This window comes from Malassezia vespertilionis, chromosome 6, assembly GCF_029542925.1.
Source record: "Malassezia vespertilionis chromosome 6, complete sequence".
Classification (NCBI taxonomy): Eukaryota; Fungi; Basidiomycota; class Malasseziomycetes; order Malasseziales; family Malasseziaceae; genus Malassezia; species Malassezia vespertilionis.
In genome coordinates this window covers 381,651-402,180 of record NC_079252.1, presented here as the reverse complement: position 1 = coordinate 402,180, position 20,530 = coordinate 381,651, and the positions used below count along the sequence as shown (strand labels likewise).

Here is a 20,530-nt window from a genome sequence, read left to right as displayed (position 1 = left end):
CATTGCTACATAACGACACAGTTCTCCTCCATCGCATTATCACCCAACATGCTGCTCAGCCCGGAAAGCTCGGGGGGCATATCGCCAAGCAGCTCCTCCGGAGGCGCGCCGCGGTCCTGCAGCTGCGAGACCAGCTCCGAGACTTGGTGTTTGCGCTCTGGGTTTGCGTCGCTGTAGCCCGGCGCGTCGAATGCGGCCAGAATGCGGCCCATGAGCTCCTCCTGCTGCTTGAACCGCTTCCGGTCCTCCTCGGCAAGAGCCTTGCCTTTTTCAGACGCAAAATAGTCGGGGAACCTGGCGTGCATCTCCTTCAATGGTTCGTAGAGCACGTCCTTGTTCATCAAGTCCTCCATCATGCTGCTGAGCATCGATGTGAGATCTGACATGTCGCCGCCTTCGCCGCCGGCTCCGCCCAACGTTTGGAGGAGCTTGGCAATATCCGCGTCCCCGTCCAAGCCCAGCCCCGCAAGCGGATTCCCCGCACCGCTCGACGGCTTGCTTGCGTTGTCGTTAGATTCCCGCAGTTTTTCCATCGTCGCTTTCACTGCGTCCTGAAAGTCGGGCTGCGATGCATCGCTAGACTCAATGGCGCTGGGTGCGGAGTCGGGCGTGGTGTCCTGAGTCGCTGCGCTGGAAAGCATGCGCTCAAACTGCTTCATCATCTCGTCCTCAGCCCCAGTCGCATTCGCACCCGGCGGAGGCACCGACGGAAAATCCTTTCCCGCCTCCTTCTTCCCCAGCTGTGCCATAAAGCTCTCCATATTGTTTGTTAGCTCCTGCACAAAGTCGTCAGACAGCGGGTCTTCGGTGGCGTGTTGCGCTGCATCTTCCGCAGGCTCCGGCAAAGACGCGGGCTTTTGGTTGAAGTCATCGAGTACATCTACAGTCAGAGCGTGGCGTGCGCGTACCGTCGAGGTCGTCCAAGTCATCCACCACAGATGCTGTAGGAGGCGCCATATTCTGTGCCGACGCGGAAAAGAAACCCGCGCGTAGGCAAAGCACCACGTGGCGAAATGCGAGCCTTCTTCCCCACATGCAGGACCGCTTGGCAACGTGGGTGGCCGACGCGTCGACGCGGCCTGTGACGCAAGTGGCGGTGTCGGATCAAGTGCCCGGTAGGTGCGCGAGTGGGCTAATTACAGCGGGGCGTGGCCTGGTTGCGACGCGATCTGCCAAGGTAGGTGCTAACGCCGCTCACCGCAGCCTGGCGAACTGTTGCTCGCCGTGCCGCCCAAGGCCCTGTTTAACCCTGTCCAGCTCGCACGGCATTCTCCGCTGCGCTGCGTGCCACGAAAGCGATCTAGCCGTGGCACATGGCCGACGCTGTCTACACACCAACTTCTTGCCTGTGCGCTCGCTTTGTGGAAGGCGTGCCCTGACGTGGAGACCCATTTGCATGCATTCTTCGCGACGCTCCCCGCCTCGTTTGCCACCACACCGCTTGCATGGAAAGTGCAGGGGATGGAGCAAGGAGATGCGCTGCTTCAATGCTTACCTACATCCGCGGCGCTCTGTGCCAACCGGGTGGATGAACGTTTCGAACGCGATTGGTCGGTCGTACAAAGCATGGTACGCCAGCGCCTGCTAATTCCAGCATACAAACGACATCAATGACGTATGGCGCGCAATTACACAGCACACAAATCCACCATCCTTGCGGCGCGATGCATTCCTCTGGGCATGGCTCTGTGTAAACTCGCGCTGTGTCTATTTGGATCTGCACTATACCCACCACGCGGACAATTTTACCATGGCGCCATTGCTCGATATGGCGAATCATACGCCGATTGCAGCGCGCGAATGCAAGGTACGGTACAATGCACGCGATGGGCTGGAGCTGTATGCACCAAGCGACGGCGTAGCGGCCGGTGCGGAAGTGTGTATTACCTATGGCGCACACGCCAATGCACTCTTGCTTGCCGAATACGGGTTTGTGCTCCCTTTTGGTGTGCATTCCGACGGCGCATGGAAGGGCAACCAGTACGCAGAGATCCTTGTCGACAGCCAGGTCGACGCGCTGCTGGATGCACAGGGCGAAATGGGCGAATGGAAGCGAGCTTTGCTAAGAGAAGAGGGATACTGGGGGTACGTTGTCCTGCTGCTATTCACTCTAGTGATTATACGATGCACCCTGCACCTGCACCTGCACATCCCTCGCACCGACTCCATGTGGCCTTGCAGCTCGTGTGCCTCGAAGTGCAGTCGCACACAGAGCAGAACACGGCAGGGGCGCGGTCCAAGGAGGATGCCGCGCGGCAATGGCGCCTCACCATACAAGGGATGCGCGAATCCATCTCGCGTGCAAACGAAAACGCGGTCCGGTCCACGCTCCAGCAGCTGTGTGCTGCAGCACAGCAAGAGGCTGCCACGAAACAAGCATTGCTTGCGCCGCTGCCGCCCAGCACATCCAAATCGTTTGTGATGCAACTGCTTGCAGAGCAAGATTGCATTGCAAAGCTTGTATGCGAGCAGGCCATGCAGTGACTAGTGCGCTTTTTTCGCGTCCGCTGGCTCGAAACGTTTCCGCACGGCACGCACCATTTTAAAGAACCACATGTAGTTCAAAAGCATTAGCGAAGACACGCCGATCGTGTAGAACAAGCGCAAGGGCACTGGGACATTGTCGCGCACATGCTCGACGAACCAGAGGTGGTAGACGAGATTATAGGCACACACAGCGCCCAGCACCATGCGCGAAGCCATGTACGAGGCAAGCAGGAAAAGCGAATTGACGAATTGCGCCTTGGTCCCCGTCTTTCCCATCTTGTCCAAGAACCAGTGAATATTGAGGAACGGCGTGCTCGCCTCCCAAATCACAAACACGGCGCCGTACACCATGAGCAGCGGGCGGAATGCAAGTGCGAGCGCGATAAAAGAAAGCAGGCCGTGCAGGATAAATGGAAGGCCTTCATAGCGCACCGAGATCATAATGTCCCAAATAAAGTAGCCCATTGCAATTGCGTACATTTGACCGATTTGGTACGTGTATCCAAAAAATGGATCGAGGTTTTTGTCGGGGTAGAAAAAGTTGTACAGTCCAATCGGAGCAATAAAGGAAGAGTGCACAAGAGAGACGAAATGAATGTCCCACTGCACCTTGGTGCGCGCACGCATCTTGGCAAATGCATTGGGGAACAACTTGGGCGAGATACCAGCGGAAAGCAGCTGCAGTGAGCACCAAAACAAAAAGGAACGCAGGATTGTGCTTATATGAGCCGGAAGGTGCGGAAGCTGCAGCATCTCTGCATACGGCTCCACGAAATTTTCCAGCGCTGCCCCTTTAAACAATCCCATGTTGGTGGTCTCTGCACAGCGCCGATGGCGCCTCGGGCCCATTGCCGAGTGCCTCCACATCTGTGTCGCGCTACGGAACACTATTGGTCATGCACCAGGTGCTTCTTCAGTGCGACACTACGTTCGAAAGCGCACTGAGCACAGCCTTGAGACTGGAGGCAGTAATATCGACATCGATGCCAACGCCCCAGAAGCCACGCACCTTGCTCGTACCGTTTTTTTCACTGTCGTCGTTGCGCACCAATTCGACGTACGACGCCGCGTGCCCGCGCGTTTGTCCGCGCCCACTGTCCGATCGCGAGCCAATTTGAATCGCATTGCTTGTCTTTTTCATAGCATGCTCGCTGTACTCGCGGACATTGACCGAGATGGAAAACGTCTTCTCTACGCCGTCGAGCAGCGCAGAGATGGCGCCGTTGCCCGCGCCGACAACGTCGACCACCTTGCCATTGTGCGCAATCTTGCCGTTGAAGGTGACGTCGCGCGCTGGTGTGCTTATGCCGTTCGTATGGCCATTCACGTGTTCTTGCGCATCTTTGAGGGAAAAGCTGCGCAGTGCAAACGCACCCTCGTTCTTGCCGAGCGCGGCGAGCGGCACATGGTACGTTTTGCAAAAGACGAGGGTAATATCCTCGGTGGAAATCTCGCGGCTCGTCTCGTCCGCGACGGCCTGAACGATTTGGTAAAATGCAACCTGCATCCTGCGCGGCAGATCCACGCCCAAATCCTGGTTGAGCAGATAGGAGACACCGCCCTTGCCGCTCTGGCTATTTACACGAATCACCGCTTCGTAGTCCAAGCCAAGGTCTTGGGGGTCGACGGGCAGGTAGGGCATGCTCCACGTAAGATCGCCTTCGGCACGGCGCTTGTCCTGTGCGGCAAAGCCTTTTTTAATCGCGTCCTGGTGCGAGCCACTGAATGCAGTCATGACAAGCTCACCGGCGTACGGGTGGCGCGGGTGGACAGGAAGATCGTTGCACGAGGTGACGACGTCGATAATAGACGGCAGGTCGCTCAGGTCTATTGGGCCTGGCTCCACACCCTGCGAGTAGAGATTCACGGCAAGGGTGACTAGGTCGACATTCCCCGTCCGCTCGCCATTGCCAAAAAGACATCCCTCTACGCGGTCGCCACCTGCAAGCAAGCCCATCTCGGTGGCAGCAATGCCTGTACCACGGTCATTGTGCGGATGAAGCGAAATAGTAATAGAGTCCCGGTTCTTGACGTTGCGGCAGAAGTATTCAATCATGTCTGCGTAGTGGTTGGGCGGCCCAATCTCGACGGTCGCAGGGAGGTTAAAGATGATCTTGTGGTCAGGCGACGCTTTGCCGTACGCATCCATGACCGCCTCACAGATCTCGATGGAATAGTCTGGCTCTGTCTGAGTAAAGGTCTCAGGGGAGTACTCGTAGCGGAACGTCGTACCGCCGTTTTCTGGCTTGCTGTAAAAGTCCACAAGCTCGCGGACCAGTTTGGTGTGGCGTACGGCGAGTTCTGTGGTGCTCGCCTGATCGTTGCCAAACACGACCTCACGAAACAGGGGGCTTGTAGCGTTGTACATATGGATGATGACATTCTTGGCGCCTTGGACGGACGCAAACGTGCGACGAATCAGTTCCTCGCGCGCGGGCGTGAGGACTTGGAGCCATACGTCGTCCGGAACAAGTCCAGATTCGATGATGCGACGTACAAAGCCAAAGTCAGTGTCGCTCGCAGAGGGGAATGCTACCTCAATCTCTTTGAAACCGGTCTCGACCAATTTTTTGAAAAAAAGGAGCTTTTGCTCTTCGGTCATGGGATTCGCTAGCGCCTGGTTTCCGTCGCGCAAGTCGGTCGACAGCCATATAGGTGCCTCACGGCACACTTTGGAAGGCCATTGGCGGTCCTTCAGGTCCATAGGCGTGTATGGCCTATACTTTTCTCCAGGATGCATCTTGGTTTAGAAAAAAAAGTGGTACCAAGCCTTGCCGCCCCACGCGGCTGTAAGTCATGCCACGTGGAGGCTGTGCCACGTGGACCAAATCCGTGCGCTCGGCGGCCCGTCCCTGAACGCAGCTTCCCGACTACCGTCGAACTATCTGACATGGCTTCTGAATTTGACAACAAGGCAGTTTCTACCATCCGTACGTAACGCTGGAGTGCGTGCACGCTAACTCACAGGCACGCTTGCGGCGGACATCACGCACCAGGTTTGTAGCGCCGAAAGTATATGCTAACCTGCAGTCGAACTCGGGCCACCCGGGCGCCCCCATGGGCCTTGCCCCTGTGGCGCACATTTTGTGGAGCCGCTTCATTCGCTGCGACCCGAAAGACTCGCACTGGCCGAACCGTGACCGTTTTGTACTGTCCAATGGCCACGCATGTGCCCTGCAATACATTATGCTGCACCTCTTGGGCTACAAATTGTCCATGGACGACCTCAAGTCCTTCCGTACGCTTGACTCGCTCACCCCGGGCCATCCCGAGTTTGGCCACACTGATGGCATCGAGGTCACCACTGGGCCGCTTGGACAGGGTATTGCGAACGCTGTGGGTCTTGCGATCGCTGGCAAGAACGCCGCTGCGACGTTCAACAAGCCCGACTTCGAGATCTTTAACAACATGGTCTACTGTGTGCTTGGTGATGGCTGTCTCCAGGAGGGTGTCTGCGCTGAGGCTCTTTCTCTTGCCGGTCACTTGCGCCTGAACAACCTCGTTGCGATTTACGACGACAACGGCATCACCATTGACGGCGACACGGCCTGCTCCTTTACCGAGGACGTTGAGATGCGCTTGCGTGCATACCGCTGGAACGTCTTGCATGTTCTCGATGGTAACACCGACTTGGACAGTTTGGTCAAGACACTCGAGGAGGCAAAGACCTGCAAGGACATGCCGACCATGATCCGTGTTAAGACCACGATTGGTTACGGCTCCGAGAACCAGGGTACCGCTTCTGTGCACGGCAGTCCGCTAAAGGAAGACGACATCATACAGCTCAAGAAGGCGTTTGGCTTCAACCCCGACGAGACGTTTGTTGTGCCCAAGGATGTCCAGGAGGCGTACGATGGCTACCGCGATAAGGGCGGCAAGCTGCACTCTGAGTGGAAAGACCTGTACAGCAAGTATTCTAAAAAGTACCCCGACGAGGCGGCCCAGATCGATCGCCGCCTTGCACACAAGCTCCCAGAAGGCTGGGAAAAGAAGCTTCCCACATACAAGCCTTCGGACAAGGGCATGGCTTCGCGCAAGCTTTCCGAGGCAGTGCTCAATGCCATTGCGGACGAGATTCCTGAGCTCCTCTCTGGCTCTGCCGACTTGACGGGCTCTAACAACACCCGCTGGAGCAATGCGGTTGACTTCCAACCGCCCGAGACCAGGCTCGGCAATTATGATGGCCGCTACATCCGCTACGGTGTCCGTGAGCACGGAATGGGCGCGATCATGAACGGTATCCACGCCTACGGTCTTCACATCCCCTCCTCTGGCACTTTCCTCAACTTTGTGTCGTACGCGATTGGTGCCGTGCGCCTCTCTGCGCTGTCCAAATTCCAGGTGATCTGGATCGCTACCCACGATTCGATTGGCCTTGGTGAGGACGGCCCGACCCATCAGCCCGTCGAGACTGCTGCGGCACTGCGTAGCTTGCCGAACCTCGACTTCTGGCGCCCTGCCGATGGTAACGAGACGTCAGGTGCATACAAGGTTGCGCTTGAGTCGTACACCACCCCGTCGGTCCTTGCACTCACCCGCCAGAACCTGCCCCAACTCGAGGGCTCCTCGATTGAGAACACAGTCAAGGGTGGCTACGCTATGATCGAGGACAAGGAGGCTACCATCACGCTTGTTTCGACTGGCTCCGAGGTGCACATCTGTGCCGAGGCACTCAAGCTGCTCAAGGAACAGGGCATCAAAGCCCGCCTTGTGTCCATGCCTTGCTTCCGCGTGTTTGATCTCCAGCCCCTCGAGTACCGCTTGAAAGTGTTGCCTTCTGGCCACCCGATTCTCTCTGTCGAAGCATACACGACCTTTGGCTGGGGCAAGTACGCTCATGTGCACCATGGCATCAACACCTTTGGTGCTTCTGCTCCTTACGAGGACGTGTACAGGAAATTCAAGATGACACCAGAGGACATCAGCAGCAAGGCGGCCCGCGTTGTGGACGCTTTTAAGAACTCCAAGACCCCGCTTGTCTCCCCCATTGAAGTGGAAGCTGAGTTTGCGAAGTAGTAGCGTTTGTAGCTAGAGCCGAATATTGACCGAGGTGCTTTTGCTTTATGCGCTAGGCCAGGAATGGTTTGATTCTTGCGTGTACAGATGGACTTGCGCATGAATTCGACGCAAGTTTGTAACCATCGCAGGCGGCACAATGGCCCAAACTATCTAATCGCGACATATTGAACGGTGTGGATATACAATGCGAGCTATTCACCGCGGCGCTGAGGCTGCACGGTGGTGGCGTGGATGGTTGTGTCTGGCGCTTGCGTGCTCTGCGCCGCCAGCTCGAGATCTTGCTGCGCGCGCAACAGATCACGTTGCTGCGCCTGCTGCTTTTGAGCCTCAATCGCCAGCGCATGCTGGTGCTCCCGCTGCAGCTCCTTCTCAGCCTGTCTTGCCCGCTCGCGCGTCTCCAAAATGTGCGCATTGTGCAACACAAGCTGCTGCCGTTCCACATCCTTCACCAGTTCTTCAATACTCGGCGCGGCTCTGCGTGTGTGCCTCAACCACGATTCCCACTGCACAGGCACCGCCTTCGGATTATAGTCGCACGCGTTTTTCCATACGGCCCATTTCATTACACTGTCGTTAGTCGGTAGCTGCTTGCTTACCGCCGTGTGTGGCGGGGATCCTGCGATCCACTCAGGCTTGGAAGCTCATAATATGCATTGTTCGCCAAGTCGCGCCCGACCAAGTACCGCGCATGTCCTACTCGGAACACACGCGAGAGCATCTTCCATACTTGCGCCATGGTGGGGAAGTTGCCCGTAGGTTGAAAGACGGTCGTGATGTGGAGGGTACGAACACTACCACGTTGCGTCGGACCCTTGAATCCACGCATCGCTACCTACATTACGTACAAGGATGTGCGCATTCTCAGCGCCAAAGTAGCCCTCTGTAGACCATGCTTGCATCTGTTCGGCTGAGAAAGGGCCAAATATCTGCATCGAGTCTTTCGTGTCCATCGCGTCCACGTACGCAGGCGTCCACTTGTACTCCCATGCGGTCGATTCTTGTGCTGACCGCCGCGATCGAGCTGGGTCCCAGTCATCCGACGCCAGTCCAGCACGCCGAACAATACGTACAAGACCCTCGTACATTTCATCGTACAAATTTGCCTGGCTGAAGCTGGTCATGAGAATGCTCGAAAGTCGCGTGAATTGCGCAAATGTTTCCTCGGCTGCGCCTCCGCCTTGTTTTTTGGCGCGGCTGGCCGCTGCACCGGTACGCTGAAGCGTATCTAGCACAGACTCTCCTGGCTCCATAAGCTCCACGAGTTCTTTCGCAGCGTGCTCCATGGTGGGGTACACAGCTTCTGTCTCGCGCACGCGGTCCTCTTCCATGCGCTCGCGTGCGCTGTGTGCTTCTTTGGCGGCGCGTATTTGGTGCTTGGAATAGTTGCCTTCAAGCCATCTGTCGCTCTGTGCAAATGGATCCTTTTTATTCCACACATAGTTTCCCTCCTCGTCAAACTGACCAGCGGTCAAGTCTGCCTTCATGTTAAACTTTTCAATCTTGAAGCCCATGCCTTGCTTGTTGAGGCTCGTATGTGCACCCTCATCATCCGACCCTGGCGGTGTGCGCTCCGCGTCTGCATTTGCGTCTTGGGGCCGGGTATCCTTCGTAGCACGCTCCAGCTCGTACTCTGGATCCTGCTCGTCGTCGTCGTCGTCGTCGTCGTCGTCGTCGCCCACATGCGTACGTGCACCAAACTCCTGGCCCTCAATTTCCGATAGCTTTAAATAGCCCTTCTTTTCCTTGCCATTCTCCTGTTTGGACTCGGCATTGTCTGCAAACATATCGTCGTCTTCTTCTTTTGCATTGCCCCAGCCCCGTCGGTGCGTGCCAGGCTGGGCATCGTCGGACTCTTCCGAGTCGTACCCATCGGTAATGACCTGGCCCTGCTTCGCTTTAACCTGGACGCCCTCACCTGCAAAATCTGGGTCCTCGTCTTCACGGTGCACGCGTTTCTCCGGCGCACCCTGACTCCATTCCGCCTTGCGTTTGGGCCGCGGCATGGGGCTGTGGATACCTCCACATTTGCTCCGCTCTTCCACTTCTTTCTTTCCGTGATGGAGTCAAGGGCGCGCCGTATCCGCCTTCCGCCGCGCGCCGAATACCGGTTTGAGCTGGAAGCTGGCGAGGTGCTGTCTATGCGCTTTGTGCAGGACGCAATTTCGGGCCACTATGGCGATGCAGAAGTGTTTGGCGCGCCATTGGTCGGAGGCGCACAGGAACGTTGGTATACGTTTGGCAACGAGGCGAAGGCTGCGATCTCGTCGTGGGGCGGGGCTGAGATTGAGATTGTAGGGACTGCATCGACTGAGTACATGGCAGACGAGCCTTCACCCTTGTATACCTACGGCGCAAACTTGCACTTGGCCGCGGAACGCGCAAGGATCCGAGCGCGGGAGCAATTACGCACAGGCAAGTCGTTGATCGACTCCCTTGCTGCGCAGGATGTGGCCACACGCACAGAACCACCCTCATATGAAAACATGAACGTGTCATCGCCATCGGAATTCTATCGTGCGGCGGGCCAAGGACCGCGGATTATGGTGGTTGGCCCGGAGAGTGCGGGCAAGACGAGCTTGATCAAGTTTCTCGCTAATTATGCGCTCCGCTCACCGGCTATAGCAAGTGTGGAAGAAGGACAAGATGCACAGATTTTGTCGCGCGCTGCGCCAGACGAAGAGGAAGAAGAGGGGGAAGAGGAAGAACAGGTAAAGCCTGACGAAGCCAAGGTGATGGGCGACATTACAGGATGGTGGCCCATGGTCCTCAATTTGGATCCAAATGCAGGTGCAGTGCCTGTGCCCGGATGCATTTCTGCGATTCCACTGTCGCCCACACCAATGAACTGCCTTCCTTCGCCGTCGCCCGCGCTGCCGTACGGCGTGACGTTACAGACCTCTGGCGCCTTGCCACCGGCCGCGTCCACAGTTGAGAGCGTAGTACCGCTTGTGCAGTGGCTCGGTAAGGAGAATGTGCGCGAGAACGAGGCGCATTCGCACCGAGTGGTTGATTGGCTTGCTCACTCTGTGGAGAAGCGGCTCGTGAAAGATTTGCGCGCGCGCATGTCGGGCCTTCTGCTTGATATGCCGGGTGTAGTCACTGGTGACTCGCGCACACGCTACTCCTTTATCCAGTACTGCGTGCGTGCGTTCAAGGTCGACGTACTTGTTGTGCTGGGCCACGAAAAGCTCAATTTGGAACTGACCAAGATTTTCTCCGCCAACGCCGACGCGCCGCAGATTGTCAAAGTACCCAAGTCTGGCGGCGCTGTCGACGTGGACGACTTGTACAAACAAAAGGTGCAGGACTTGCAAATACGCTCCTACTTCTACGGCATGGGTGTGCCCAAGCCCCAAGAGTCGGGCCTCGCCAACGAGGACGGCGCGCCGCACGAGAACAGCCACGTTTTTCCTTCCCACATGGAGCCTCTGGGCGGCGTGCCTACGCTGAACCCATACTCTTTTACGATTCCTCTTGATCTTCTGGAGATTTACAGAGTCGGCCAGGACAGAATTGCGCCTTCATCAGCACTGCCTATTGGCGCAGAGCGTGCCATGGACGGACTGCAAGTGGTTAAGCTGGACCCGGTGAATTCTGCATCGGACCTCTCCTCACTCCTACACTCGGTGCTTGTTCTTGTCGAGCCACCGCGCGGCGGAGGCGAGCCCGGCAAGCCGGATTCCGAGTGCGAGCGCACCGAGGATGAGCTGCTAGGAGCGAGCTTGGTTGGACTCGTGCATGTGTACGTATGACATGCGAAGCTAACCACAGCGCGGAGGTCGATCAAGCGCGGCGCAAAATGACCGTCCTATCACCACGGCCTGGAAAACTGCCGAGCAAGACGGCACTGATTGGCGTATGTAACAAGTGATTGCTCACGCAACAGAATTTGCATTGGCAAGATATGTAATGCAGTGCTATATATGCACACGACAGATGCGCGCAGAATTAGAAGTCGCCACCGCCCATATCACCACCGCCAAAGTCGCCGCCGCCATAATCGCCACCACCGCCGCCATCGCCACCATCATTCATCTGGCCTTGCATATAGCCATCTTCGTAGGCGTGGTCCTGCATGTTGTCCATGCCGCTCATGAGCGCCATGCCGCCCAGCATACCTGCGCCACCGCCAAGAAGACCGGCACCCATTGGGCCCATACCAAAGCCGCCCATGCGGCCACCGCCCATCATAGGCTGCTGCATCATCATAGGCTGCTGCTGCATCATCATGGGCTGCTGCATCATGGGCTGCTGGTATGTTTGCTGGTGGTAGCCCTGCTGGTGGTAGCCTTGATGGCCTGGCGGAGGTCCAGACGGGGATGCATACCCGTGCCTGGACTCGTCGCTGGGATGGAGCCACGAGGAGCGCGGTGGGTTCGCCCTTGTATCGACGTAAAAGTGGCGTTTGTAGTTATGGTCGTACTGGTCGACAAAGCCTTCAGGAAGAAGACGCGTGTCGGGATTGCAAGGATGTCCTTCGCTCTGGTTTCCCTCACCGGTACTGCTCCCTGCTTTGTTCGTGTCTGCTTCGTACGCTGGAGGCTCCTCTGATTTTCCCATGGTGAGCCTAGACCGGACTCGCGCGCAGTAGCCACCTTGTTTCACGTGACTTGCGCGACGACAAGGCGTGGGGCAGCCATGTGGCACGGTTTGTGGGCGGACGCGCAAAAGCACCGCGCAGATTTAACAACACGGCCAGGAACAGGAAGTCAGAAGAGTCGCACTAGAGTTGCAGCATAAGAACTACGGAAAAGCCATGCGGGGTAGTACTTGGAGACGAAGTCGGCAAAGTAGAGTACATGACAAAACGCAGCCTTGCAAACCAGGAAACGCGCCCGAATCCTAGAATAAGCCACAAAATCCATAGCCGCGCACAACAGAAAAATCAGTTGAAGAGGCGCCGAGAAGAATCGCATCGTGCAGAATGTGGATGCAGCAGCACTTCGCATGCGTTGGATCGGTATATACATTCTCTCTCGAGGCATTATGCAGAACCCTTCTTCTTCTGTTTACGAGGAGGCGTAACAGGCCGGCCCATATTGATCCCTCCATATGCATATTTTTGCTTCTTTTCTGCTGGTTTTAGGATCTGAAAAGAGCAGAGCAAAGTCTCGTCCACGCTCATCATTGCGCCTGCATTGTCAAACTCTCCACAGTAATTGGGTGCAGAGAAGAGCGTAACCAGTTGGCGCTTTGCAAAGAACTCGTAGCCGTCTTCCACGACCTGGTGCGCTCGACAGATCAGATCCATATCGTGTTTCGCCAAAAACCGAGAAACAACGTCGGGTCCAAATGTAAACGAGACACCACGGTCATTTTCAGACCAGCCCGAGATATCCTTGTCGGGATCGGACCAGAGCAGGTCGCACAAAAGCCCCGTATCCGGCACGTCTGTCGGCCGCATAACACGGCGAATTTGCTCCATGCTCTGTAGATCTGGCGAGAGACCTCCGTGCATTGTGAAAATTTTTTCGTCAATAATTGCCGCAATCGGCAAGCAGTTGAAGCAATCAGTGAATGTTTTCCAGAGCTTGATGTTGTAACGGCGCTTGCACTCGTCGTAAAATCCGTAAATGCGGTTGATGCTGGCACATTCGTGGTTCCCGCGAAGAATGAAGAAGTTCTCGGGGTACTTGATTTTGTATGCAAGCAACAAGCAAATCGTCTCTAGACTTTGCTTGCCGCGGTCAACATAGTCACCAAGAAAGAGGTAGTTTGATTCGGGGGGGAACCCGCCGTATTCAAACAAGCGGAGTAGGTCGTAGTACTGTCCGTGAATGTCGCCTAGATGCGTTAGAATGATGCTCGTGCGTGTACGTACCACAAATCTTAATAGGCGCTTCCAGCTCGAGCAGAATCGGCTGGTTGATAAAGATATCACGCGCGGTCAAGCAGAGGTACTTGATTTCGTACTCTTCCAGATGAACCGGCTTACCCGGACGCGAGCCACGGACTGATACAGTTAGTTTCACCAGAGCATACGCACCTTCAAGCAGCCGGTCGATAATATTATCTATGTCAACTTCTGGGGTTTGCGTATCCGCCATGGTTACTGTCGTCCCTTACTGGTTCTGGCGTGTTAGTGATTGAAATAAGAATGCAATAGCGCAAAACATGAGGCACCGTGTTGCACAGATGCATGCCGGCAAATAGATAGCGCCGGATCATGTTTTGACGCGTACACAAGGGCGTACATACAGAGCAGGAAGAGTGGCAAGAGCTTCAAAACACGCGTCAAAAGACACAAGGAATGGCGTCTGTTTCGATAAACAGTCCGAGGTTTTCCGTGAAGGATTACGATAATCCTACAACCAAACACAAACGACGAAAGAGACGGTGAAAACACGACTCGCGCAACCTCGTGGTGGTGCGTCGACGCAAGAATTGTTCGCTCCTCGGGGCGGTTTTCCTTGCGTGCCCGAGGGCTCGGCTGGCACGGCCGAGACTTGTTTGGAATTAACATTGTGCGGGACACGTGGCCTTGCATTCGTCTGCAGCAGAGCGTCCTGCACGCGTGGAGCGATGCAATCTATAGGGTATCTACGAGGCTGCGAGGATGGAGCGCACAGCAGCGCGCACATCTATAGGCGTAGCATCCGGCACGTTGGGAGCATAGATCGAGTCGAGCAGGAGCTTGGTGACCAATGTATCCACGGCATCCACTTTTTCAGGCACAATGTCTAAGGCATCGCTTGCGGGGCGTTTTGGTGCGTGCTCGGCGCGGATTTGTACAATAGACTAAGGTTAATTTAGCAGGCACGCACCATTTTCAGGCCCCAGAGTGCGCGAACCCATGGCCCACGAATCTTCCCAGCGGCACGGTACTTTTCCGGCGCAAGAATCCCATCGCTGAGCTCCAGAATGCGCAAGTAGATTTTGTACGCCTTGCCAATGTCGCCGGCGGTGTAGAGCACTTCTGCGTACTCCAGCAAGTAGAACGCGTTGTGCGGCGCAATGAGAAGCAGCTCTTCCAAAGCGTACACAGCCTGTGCATACTTGTTCTGCTGCATATACAGCGAGGCCAGCTCGAGCCAGGACTCTTGGTCGAGAGGGAATGTATCGACAAACTCGGCCAGCTCTGCTGTGGCCTCTGCAAGCCCGTCGGGGCCGCTGCGAATCGCAGCAATCAACCGTTTATGGATAAGCTGTGTGTCAGAAAATCGGGGAAAACACACAATGTTGGATGGGTCTTTGCCAAGGTAGTCTGTGTAGAGCGTACGTGCCTCCTGCAACAGGCCCTTGGCCTCGAGAATGGTGCCCTGTAAGAGAACAACACGCGCGGAATCTGGGAAGCGCGCAGTAAGACGCGATAGGCAAAGCTGCATAAGTACGCCGCGCCACACACACCTCTGCCAGCTCATAATTGCCAAGTTCCGCGGCGGCCAAAGCTACCTGCTCGAGGAATGCCCACAAATCGTCACCCAATGCGCCAAGCTGGTTCTGTTCAAGAATCCATTCGCCCATACGCACGACATCGTACGGTTTGCGCTCCTGCAAAATGCGCTGCTCTGCAAGCCATTCCAGCGCGCGGTCAAGCGTAATCGGCTCCGTCGACATGGCGAGTGGCAGCCGGCAGCCGCCGTGCCGCGACACGCGAGCCCTCTCGGCCGAGGTTGGGTTCTCGTGCCACGGCCAGGCTTGCTGTGCTTGCAAACACGAAATGGTACGTTGCGTGGCACGGCTGACATGCAGGGAGCTGGACCGCGCTACCCTTACCCCAAGGAAGTCTGGACCCCTGCTGGTACGTACTCCTACTTGAGTCACTAACAATCCAGGTGGCTGGTGGACCCGGTACGTTTCGTAATTCACGTGGTAACACAGCGCAGCCCGAAAAACTGGGCCACGAACACGTTTGTCGTTGGCGTCGGTATTGGCATTGCTGCATATGGACTTTGGACGTACAGTGCCGAGCGCGAGTGGCGGCACCAGTCTCCCACCCACCATATTCCCTCTGAAATGGTTTGTTTCCTGCACATGCTGACCATACAGTGGGCGCGCCAATTCAAGGAAGGCGAGTTGAAAGTGAAGGAAGTATGAGTAGAAACTACTACTACATATGGGCCACGACATCGAGAAGTGCGCATAGTCTATGAGCCCAGGATGGTGCGCTTCTCGTACAGGTACTCGTACGTGGGCATGTCAGCAGCGATCGTCTGTTCCACAATCGGCGGCTGCTTTGTGTCTGTCTGCCGCTTCTTGGAGTCGTCGTAAAAGCCCGTACTTTTTTCAGCCTTGTCGTGGTACGTGCCCCATTTTTCGAATTGGTCGACACGCCCCGACTTCCACGAGAGCATCTCTTCCTCAAATGGAATGCCGGACTGTGCACAGTAGTGCTTCACCGTAGCTTCCGGCTCTGCGACCAGTACAGCGGCATCCACCAGCGGGGGCGGCATGGGCTGCGTTTGCACGGGCCATGCCTTATACTTTTCTTCGTCCTGCTCGTCGCGATGGAATGCGGAGCTGGGGTCCGCGATCCAGTCGTACAAAAGCTTCAGCTCCGTGTAGCCCATCTCGGCAGGGTCAAAAAACTGAAAGCCCGCGGCGTGCTCTTCGGTGCATTTGTAGTAGCTCGGTGCACTCCTCTCCGGCGTGCGCACCAGGAACGTATGTTTGAACCGGCGGAGGAGCGCGGTGGACACAACCGTTGGATTGTCTCCTTTGGTGAGCTGCGTATACGCCGTCTCAGCCGCGGGAAATACGCGCGAGTCTGGGTGTAAAGCATGCAACGTAGCCTGGGAGAATATGTACAGCGCCATGTCCTTGATAAAAATGTAGCGGCACGGCGCGCCTTCGTTGGCCGTCGCAGACTGCTCCAGAATGCCCACGAGCGTCTGCTCGATGCTCGTGTGGTAAGACGCCGACTTGGCGCACTCGTCCTCATCAAAGCGTCGGCACGCACGGTCGTGTGCGTAATAGAACGGGTCGCCCAGCGGTTCGTGCCACGCACGTGTGTCTTTGCGCTGCAAAAAGGCACGCTCAAACGCGGTTGAGCACGAGCGCGGGTGGCACCATACAATCACGGGGGTTGCACACATGATCGGCACAACGTGGCAGTCCGCGCGGCCGTGGCCGTCACAGCTTCCCGCTGCATTGTGTTTACTTCCACAACCCACGGGGTTTGCGTTCTAATTCCCATACCCGTGTTGCTCCACAGACGCGCACAGCGTGCGGTGCTCCACATGGGAACATCGACGCTGGCGCAGCATCGAACGCCGGCGCAGTACGCATGCTACTTGCTGCGCTCTTTATCGCGGCCAAACCATACTTATGTAGGCTCGACGCCTGACCCAGTGCGTAGAATCCGCCAGCACAACGGGCTCATAAAGCACGGTGCATTTATGACGCGCATGGCGCGGCCGTGGACGATGGACGCGTTGGTATTTGGCTTCCCTTCTCGGATCGCCGCGCTGCAGTTTGAATGGTCGTGGCAGTCGCCGCATGTGTCACGGCATTTGCGCGAGGCGGGCGTTTGTGGTGATCACGCAGTCCACACGGGCCGCAGCGCGCTTCCCCTTTTCCCGTCAGACCGCGTCGAGACGTACAAAGGCCGCAACGGCAAGGTGCGCACAAAAGCCCGCGTGAGCAGTGTTCCTGAGCAGCGGCTTATTGTCATGCGTGCGCTCCTTGCTTCCGAGCCGTTTTGTTTCTGGGGCTTGTCTGTGGCGTTCATGACCGAGGTTGCGTACGCCCAGTGGCTCTACCTAGAGCGGCAAGTCAAGCAAGTGCCGAGGTATGAGCAGGGCCGCGTCACAGGCCGCACACTCTCCTCGCCATTTCCGCGCACTGTGTGTGACTTTCGCGGCGTGGACGGACTGCGCGTGCCGCTCGAGCAAAATGGGGCAGCGTTCCCGCCGCTGCGTGAGGCAGAAACGGCCTCGGCTTGGCAGAAATCGCAGCAGAAGCCAAAGCGCACAAAGCAGCCAGCACCGTTGAGCGCGTGGGCAGAGGCTATGCCGCCCGCTAGGGACGCTGCAGCGCTGAACTTTTCCTGGGCACACCTCGCCTCCGCCCCGAGCGCACACTTTCCGCCGCTGCCCAAGACGCGCGGCCGCACGCGCAATCTTTTACCCCTCGCCGCCCCGGACCTAACTGCGGCGGAAATTGAGCGCAGGCTGCTGGCCACCCAGCCTGCACACGTAACCTGTGCGCTGTGCAAGCAGCCGATTCACAAACACGACCCAACTTCGTATACCACATGCCCCGAAGCATCCCTCACCGACACGGGCGTCGATGCGTGTGCAGACCACTTCCATCTGGAATGCCTTGCACGCACGGCGACCGACACGGCACACCAGCGCACATTCTGCCTGCCCGTCGCATGCCCCTGTCCTACCTGCGCATCGCGCAGCGTGCCGTGGCCTGATATTGTGCGTCGCATTTTCCGTCGCGCAGACACGGTCTAGTCTACAAACTAGCACGGTACTCGAGGAACCCGCGCAAATTGTCTACGCTCTCCGATACAGCCCCATATAACGACGGATTCGCACGCCGGTCCACGTGTTTGGCCTGTGGTGAGCGCGCGGGCATACGTACGATAGAGACCATGGTAGGGAGCGCCGCTACGAGTTTTTCTTGCATGCCTTGCTCGCGGTACACAACGTCCCACGGCGCGAGTTCGTTTGCGTACGTGTCAATCACCGCGTTAAGGGCCGCAACAAGCGTCTCTGCTGCTGTGCTGTGCTGCGGATTGGGTACATTTTGCACGGCGTGTATAAAAAATTCGCCGAGGATGGCGTATGCACGCATCGTACTGGGCGGAACGGTGGCCGAGGTGGCAAGGTAGACTTGGCTCCGCGCAAGCAGGGCAAGCGTGCCCATGCTCTTTACACGCACAGACGCAAGCTGTGTAGCGTGGTAGGATGCAATCAGCGCCTGCACCGGCGCCGTGGGCGCACCGCCGTCGTCAATGTCAAGCTGGCCTTCCAGGAGACGCGCAATCGACCACATGCACCCAAGACATGTGTCGAACATGGCCAGACCATCGTGTGCAATAGACGGTGCTGGGTGCTCTACACTGGTATCGGCCTCCGCTACGCTCGGCACTGCGGCCCAATGCGCGGCAATGGCAAAGCAGTGCCTCCACGCACAGCGCAGCTCTTCTCCAGCTGTACCCAACACTGGCGATGCATCGCCGGCACCACTGTGACCCGCTGCCTGGTCGAGGAAGCGTGTGCTGACCCAAGCGCGCCACATCGAGATGCGTGCAAGTGCATGCTTCTCAGCAGGCCACTGCGAAGGCGGCGGCGGCGCAAACAGCGCGAGGCGCAACAAGAAATTATTGAGCACGGCAAGCGCACGCTGCGCCAATGCACGCAGCGCCGCGCCATGCTCCGACACTTGTTCTGCGGCTGCGGACGGTGCCGCATACTTGGCAAGGACATCGAGGAGAGGCGTTTGGAGGACGTGGGCAAATACCGCATGCCCCAGTTCATTAAACGGTGCATCGCATTCGCCCAGCGCTTCGTCGCACGGCATTGCGCAGTCATCTTGCTCCATCGACGGCGCGGCAATAAAGGGCGCTTCTTCCGCGCCTTTTGCCAGCGAGCTCATCATCTCGGCCAAAATTTCGAGTGCAAGCTCGGCCGTGTGCAATGCGTCGGTATGGTGCACATCGCTCGTGGCAAGCAGATGCACCAGCTTTGCGAGCACCGTGTGCACAACAAACGCGTCGAGCGGGCCACGGTGCGCTACAGTCACACGCGTCTCTACCGCCTCCAACGCTTCCTGTGCCATAGGCGTGTACATGGCGCAGTGCACATTGCACAGTACGCCGGCGGCCATCGTGCCAAACACGGCCATGGCCGGCGCGGCATTCTCCTGCACAAAGTCCACAGCGCGAGCGAGAATCGCGAGACGTGCACTTCCGCGCGCCATCGCTGCACGCTGCGCTGCAGGCGTCGGCAGTGCGACGGGCTTGGCTTGCCGATCGCGCTTCTTGCGCTTGGCGCTCGGCAGCTGCGTTGGGAGGCCCGCCAAAGCGCACGCAAGTACACACGCGTCTTCCTCGGTCAGTGCGCACAAAGTGTTGGCACTCGCAGTCACAAGAGCAAGGACTGCGTCGCACAGCGGCGCCTGGAGCGTGGAGGCACCTTCCATGCCAAGCCAGAGCGCCTGGCACAGCCAGGTACACAGTCCTTCGCCAGCGTACGCGCTGCGTTCTACCGAAGCAGTCTCGTCCATCGCGTCGCGCTGCCAGTCAAACTGGGCGAGCTTGGTGGTAAGTTTCTCACTGGCCTCAGCAGCACAGCCCACAAGCGTAACGAGCGAAGCGCACATCTCCACAAGACTCAGCGCTGCGTCGGGCGCCATGGCGCGCAGCGACGCGGCAGCATCGGCGCCCCACCCCTGCAGGTCGAGCACATCGGACGTATCCAGTGCAAATGCTGCAGATGCCACGTCTGTATCAAGCACCACACCGGCGCGCAGTTTTGCCGCGTGCCGCCGTTCTTTTCGGTTCATCTCCTCGACGGGCTTGGTCAAGAGGCGCGCGCGTTCTTCCTGCTGCGGCGCACGCGCACGTTCGACACTGCGCTCGTGGCTCTGCAGCCCTAGTGCTGCCCAGCGCAGGCAGCGCAGCGCAATGTCGAGGCCGCCTTTGTTGGCTACCTCGCCGAGCATCTCTGCATGGCCGTCGAGACATATATTGCGCAGGACGCCGCTCGCTTCGCGGCGCACCTCAAGGTCTGTACACGTATCGAGTGCGTATAGGACACGGCCAATAATATTCTTCGATAGCAGCAGCCGTGTGTGCTTTCCGTCTGTATCGTCGGCAAGTAGGTTGGAGACAGAGGCGAGCGCCCAAACCGTCTCTCCGGGCGATGCTGCCGCGCCTTGCGCGCTGTCGGGCAGTTTTGCCAGTACAGGCACGACCTCCTCTTGGGCAACACCCTGGACTTGCACACACGCCCGATGGAGCGGGTTGTGCCGCGGTGCATGCGTTGCAGCGCGCCGTGCTTTGGGCATGAGGAGAAAAATGGCACGCACGGTTTAGTCACGCATTTCGTCACTGGCTGCGGGCGCGCCG

General features: G+C 57.5%; 14 protein-coding genes across 14 annotated transcripts; 4 read left to right on the top strand and 10 right to left on the bottom strand.

Annotated features, from left to right (window-relative positions):
• Nucleotides 1-5: 5 nt before the first annotated feature.
• PEX19 (Peroxisome chaperone and import receptor) lies at nucleotides 6-957 on the bottom strand (the record flags this gene model as incomplete). Its single annotated transcript, XM_056207909.1, has 2 exons — nucleotides 6-880; nucleotides 909-957. 2 exons carry the CDS (start codon nucleotides 955-957, stop codon nucleotides 6-8), a joined length of 924 nt encoding a protein of 307 aa, XP_056063884.1.
• A 571-nt stretch (nucleotides 958-1,528) lies between these two features.
• On the top strand, nucleotides 1,529-2,484 carry MVES1_003092 (uncharacterized protein; the record flags this gene model as incomplete). Its single annotated transcript, XM_056207908.1, has 3 exons — nucleotides 1,529-1,534; nucleotides 1,637-2,085; nucleotides 2,115-2,484. The coding sequence occupies 3 exons, from the start codon at nucleotides 1,529-1,531 to the stop codon at nucleotides 2,482-2,484; spliced, it is 825 nt and encodes a 274-aa protein (XP_056063883.1).
• On the bottom strand, nucleotides 2,485-3,294 carry MVES1_003091 (uncharacterized protein; the record flags this gene model as incomplete). Its single annotated transcript, XM_056207907.1, has 1 exon — nucleotides 2,485-3,294. One exon carries the CDS (start codon nucleotides 3,292-3,294, stop codon nucleotides 2,485-2,487), a length of 810 nt encoding a protein of 269 aa, XP_056063882.1.
• Nucleotides 3,295-3,400: 106 nt separating this feature from the next.
• Nucleotides 3,401-5,227, bottom strand: MVES1_003090 (2-isopropylmalate synthase; the record flags this gene model as incomplete). The annotated part of the gene is made up of 1 exon (XM_056207906.1): nucleotides 3,401-5,227. One exon carries the CDS (start codon nucleotides 5,225-5,227, stop codon nucleotides 3,401-3,403), a length of 1,827 nt encoding a protein of 608 aa, XP_056063881.1.
• Nucleotides 5,228-5,377: 150 nt separating this feature from the next.
• Nucleotides 5,378-7,503, top strand: TKL1 (transketolase; the record flags this gene model as incomplete). Its single annotated transcript, XM_056207905.1, has 2 exons — nucleotides 5,378-5,421; nucleotides 5,484-7,503. The coding sequence occupies 2 exons, from the start codon at nucleotides 5,378-5,380 to the stop codon at nucleotides 7,501-7,503; spliced, it is 2,064 nt and encodes a 687-aa protein (XP_056063880.1).
• Nucleotides 7,504-7,697: 194 nt separating this feature from the next.
• MVES1_003088 (uncharacterized protein) lies at nucleotides 7,698-8,242 on the bottom strand (the record flags this gene model as incomplete). Its single annotated transcript, XM_056207904.1, has 2 exons — nucleotides 7,698-7,980; nucleotides 8,103-8,242. 2 exons carry the CDS (start codon nucleotides 8,240-8,242, stop codon nucleotides 7,698-7,700), a joined length of 423 nt encoding a protein of 140 aa, XP_056063879.1.
• Nucleotides 8,243-8,297: 55 nt separating this feature from the next.
• On the bottom strand, nucleotides 8,298-9,509 carry MVES1_003087 (uncharacterized protein; the record flags this gene model as incomplete). Its single annotated transcript, XM_056207903.1, has 1 exon — nucleotides 8,298-9,509. The coding sequence occupies one exon, from the start codon at nucleotides 9,507-9,509 to the stop codon at nucleotides 8,298-8,300; it is 1,212 nt and encodes a 403-aa protein (XP_056063878.1).
• A 54-nt stretch (nucleotides 9,510-9,563) lies between these two features.
• On the top strand, nucleotides 9,564-11,258 carry CLP1 (polynucleotide 5'-hydroxyl-kinase; the record flags this gene model as incomplete). The annotated part of the gene is made up of 1 exon (XM_056207902.1): nucleotides 9,564-11,258. One exon carries the CDS (start codon nucleotides 9,564-9,566, stop codon nucleotides 11,256-11,258), a length of 1,695 nt encoding a protein of 564 aa, XP_056063877.1.
• A 196-nt stretch (nucleotides 11,259-11,454) lies between these two features.
• MVES1_003085 (uncharacterized protein) lies at nucleotides 11,455-12,066 on the bottom strand (the record flags this gene model as incomplete). The annotated part of the gene is made up of 1 exon (XM_056207901.1): nucleotides 11,455-12,066. One exon carries the CDS (start codon nucleotides 12,064-12,066, stop codon nucleotides 11,455-11,457), a length of 612 nt encoding a protein of 203 aa, XP_056063876.1.
• A 424-nt stretch (nucleotides 12,067-12,490) lies between these two features.
• GLC7 (protein-serine/threonine phosphatase) lies at nucleotides 12,491-13,553 on the bottom strand (the record flags this gene model as incomplete). Its single annotated transcript, XM_056207900.1, has 3 exons — nucleotides 12,491-13,290; nucleotides 13,328-13,459; nucleotides 13,493-13,553. 3 exons carry the CDS (start codon nucleotides 13,551-13,553, stop codon nucleotides 12,491-12,493), a joined length of 993 nt encoding a protein of 330 aa, XP_056063875.1.
• A 493-nt stretch (nucleotides 13,554-14,046) lies between these two features.
• oca3 (TPR-like protein) lies at nucleotides 14,047-15,063 on the bottom strand (the record flags this gene model as incomplete). The annotated part of the gene is made up of 3 exons (XM_056207899.1): nucleotides 14,047-14,244; nucleotides 14,271-14,765; nucleotides 14,854-15,063. The coding sequence occupies 3 exons, from the start codon at nucleotides 15,061-15,063 to the stop codon at nucleotides 14,047-14,049; spliced, it is 903 nt and encodes a 300-aa protein (XP_056063874.1).
• Nucleotides 15,064-15,593: 530 nt separating this feature from the next.
• MVES1_003082 (uncharacterized protein) lies at nucleotides 15,594-16,541 on the bottom strand (the record flags this gene model as incomplete). The annotated part of the gene is made up of 1 exon (XM_056207898.1): nucleotides 15,594-16,541. One exon carries the CDS (start codon nucleotides 16,539-16,541, stop codon nucleotides 15,594-15,596), a length of 948 nt encoding a protein of 315 aa, XP_056063873.1.
• A 144-nt stretch (nucleotides 16,542-16,685) lies between these two features.
• SLX1 (Slx4p interacting protein) lies at nucleotides 16,686-17,909 on the top strand (the record flags this gene model as incomplete). The annotated part of the gene is made up of 1 exon (XM_056207897.1): nucleotides 16,686-17,909. The coding sequence occupies one exon, from the start codon at nucleotides 16,686-16,688 to the stop codon at nucleotides 17,907-17,909; it is 1,224 nt and encodes a 407-aa protein (XP_056063872.1).
• A 1-nt stretch (nucleotide 17,910) lies between these two features.
• On the bottom strand, nucleotides 17,911-20,469 carry MVES1_003080 (uncharacterized protein; the record flags this gene model as incomplete). The annotated part of the gene is made up of 1 exon (XM_056207896.1): nucleotides 17,911-20,469. The coding sequence occupies one exon, from the start codon at nucleotides 20,467-20,469 to the stop codon at nucleotides 17,911-17,913; it is 2,559 nt and encodes an 852-aa protein (XP_056063871.1).
• Nucleotides 20,470-20,530: the final 61 nt, after the last annotated feature.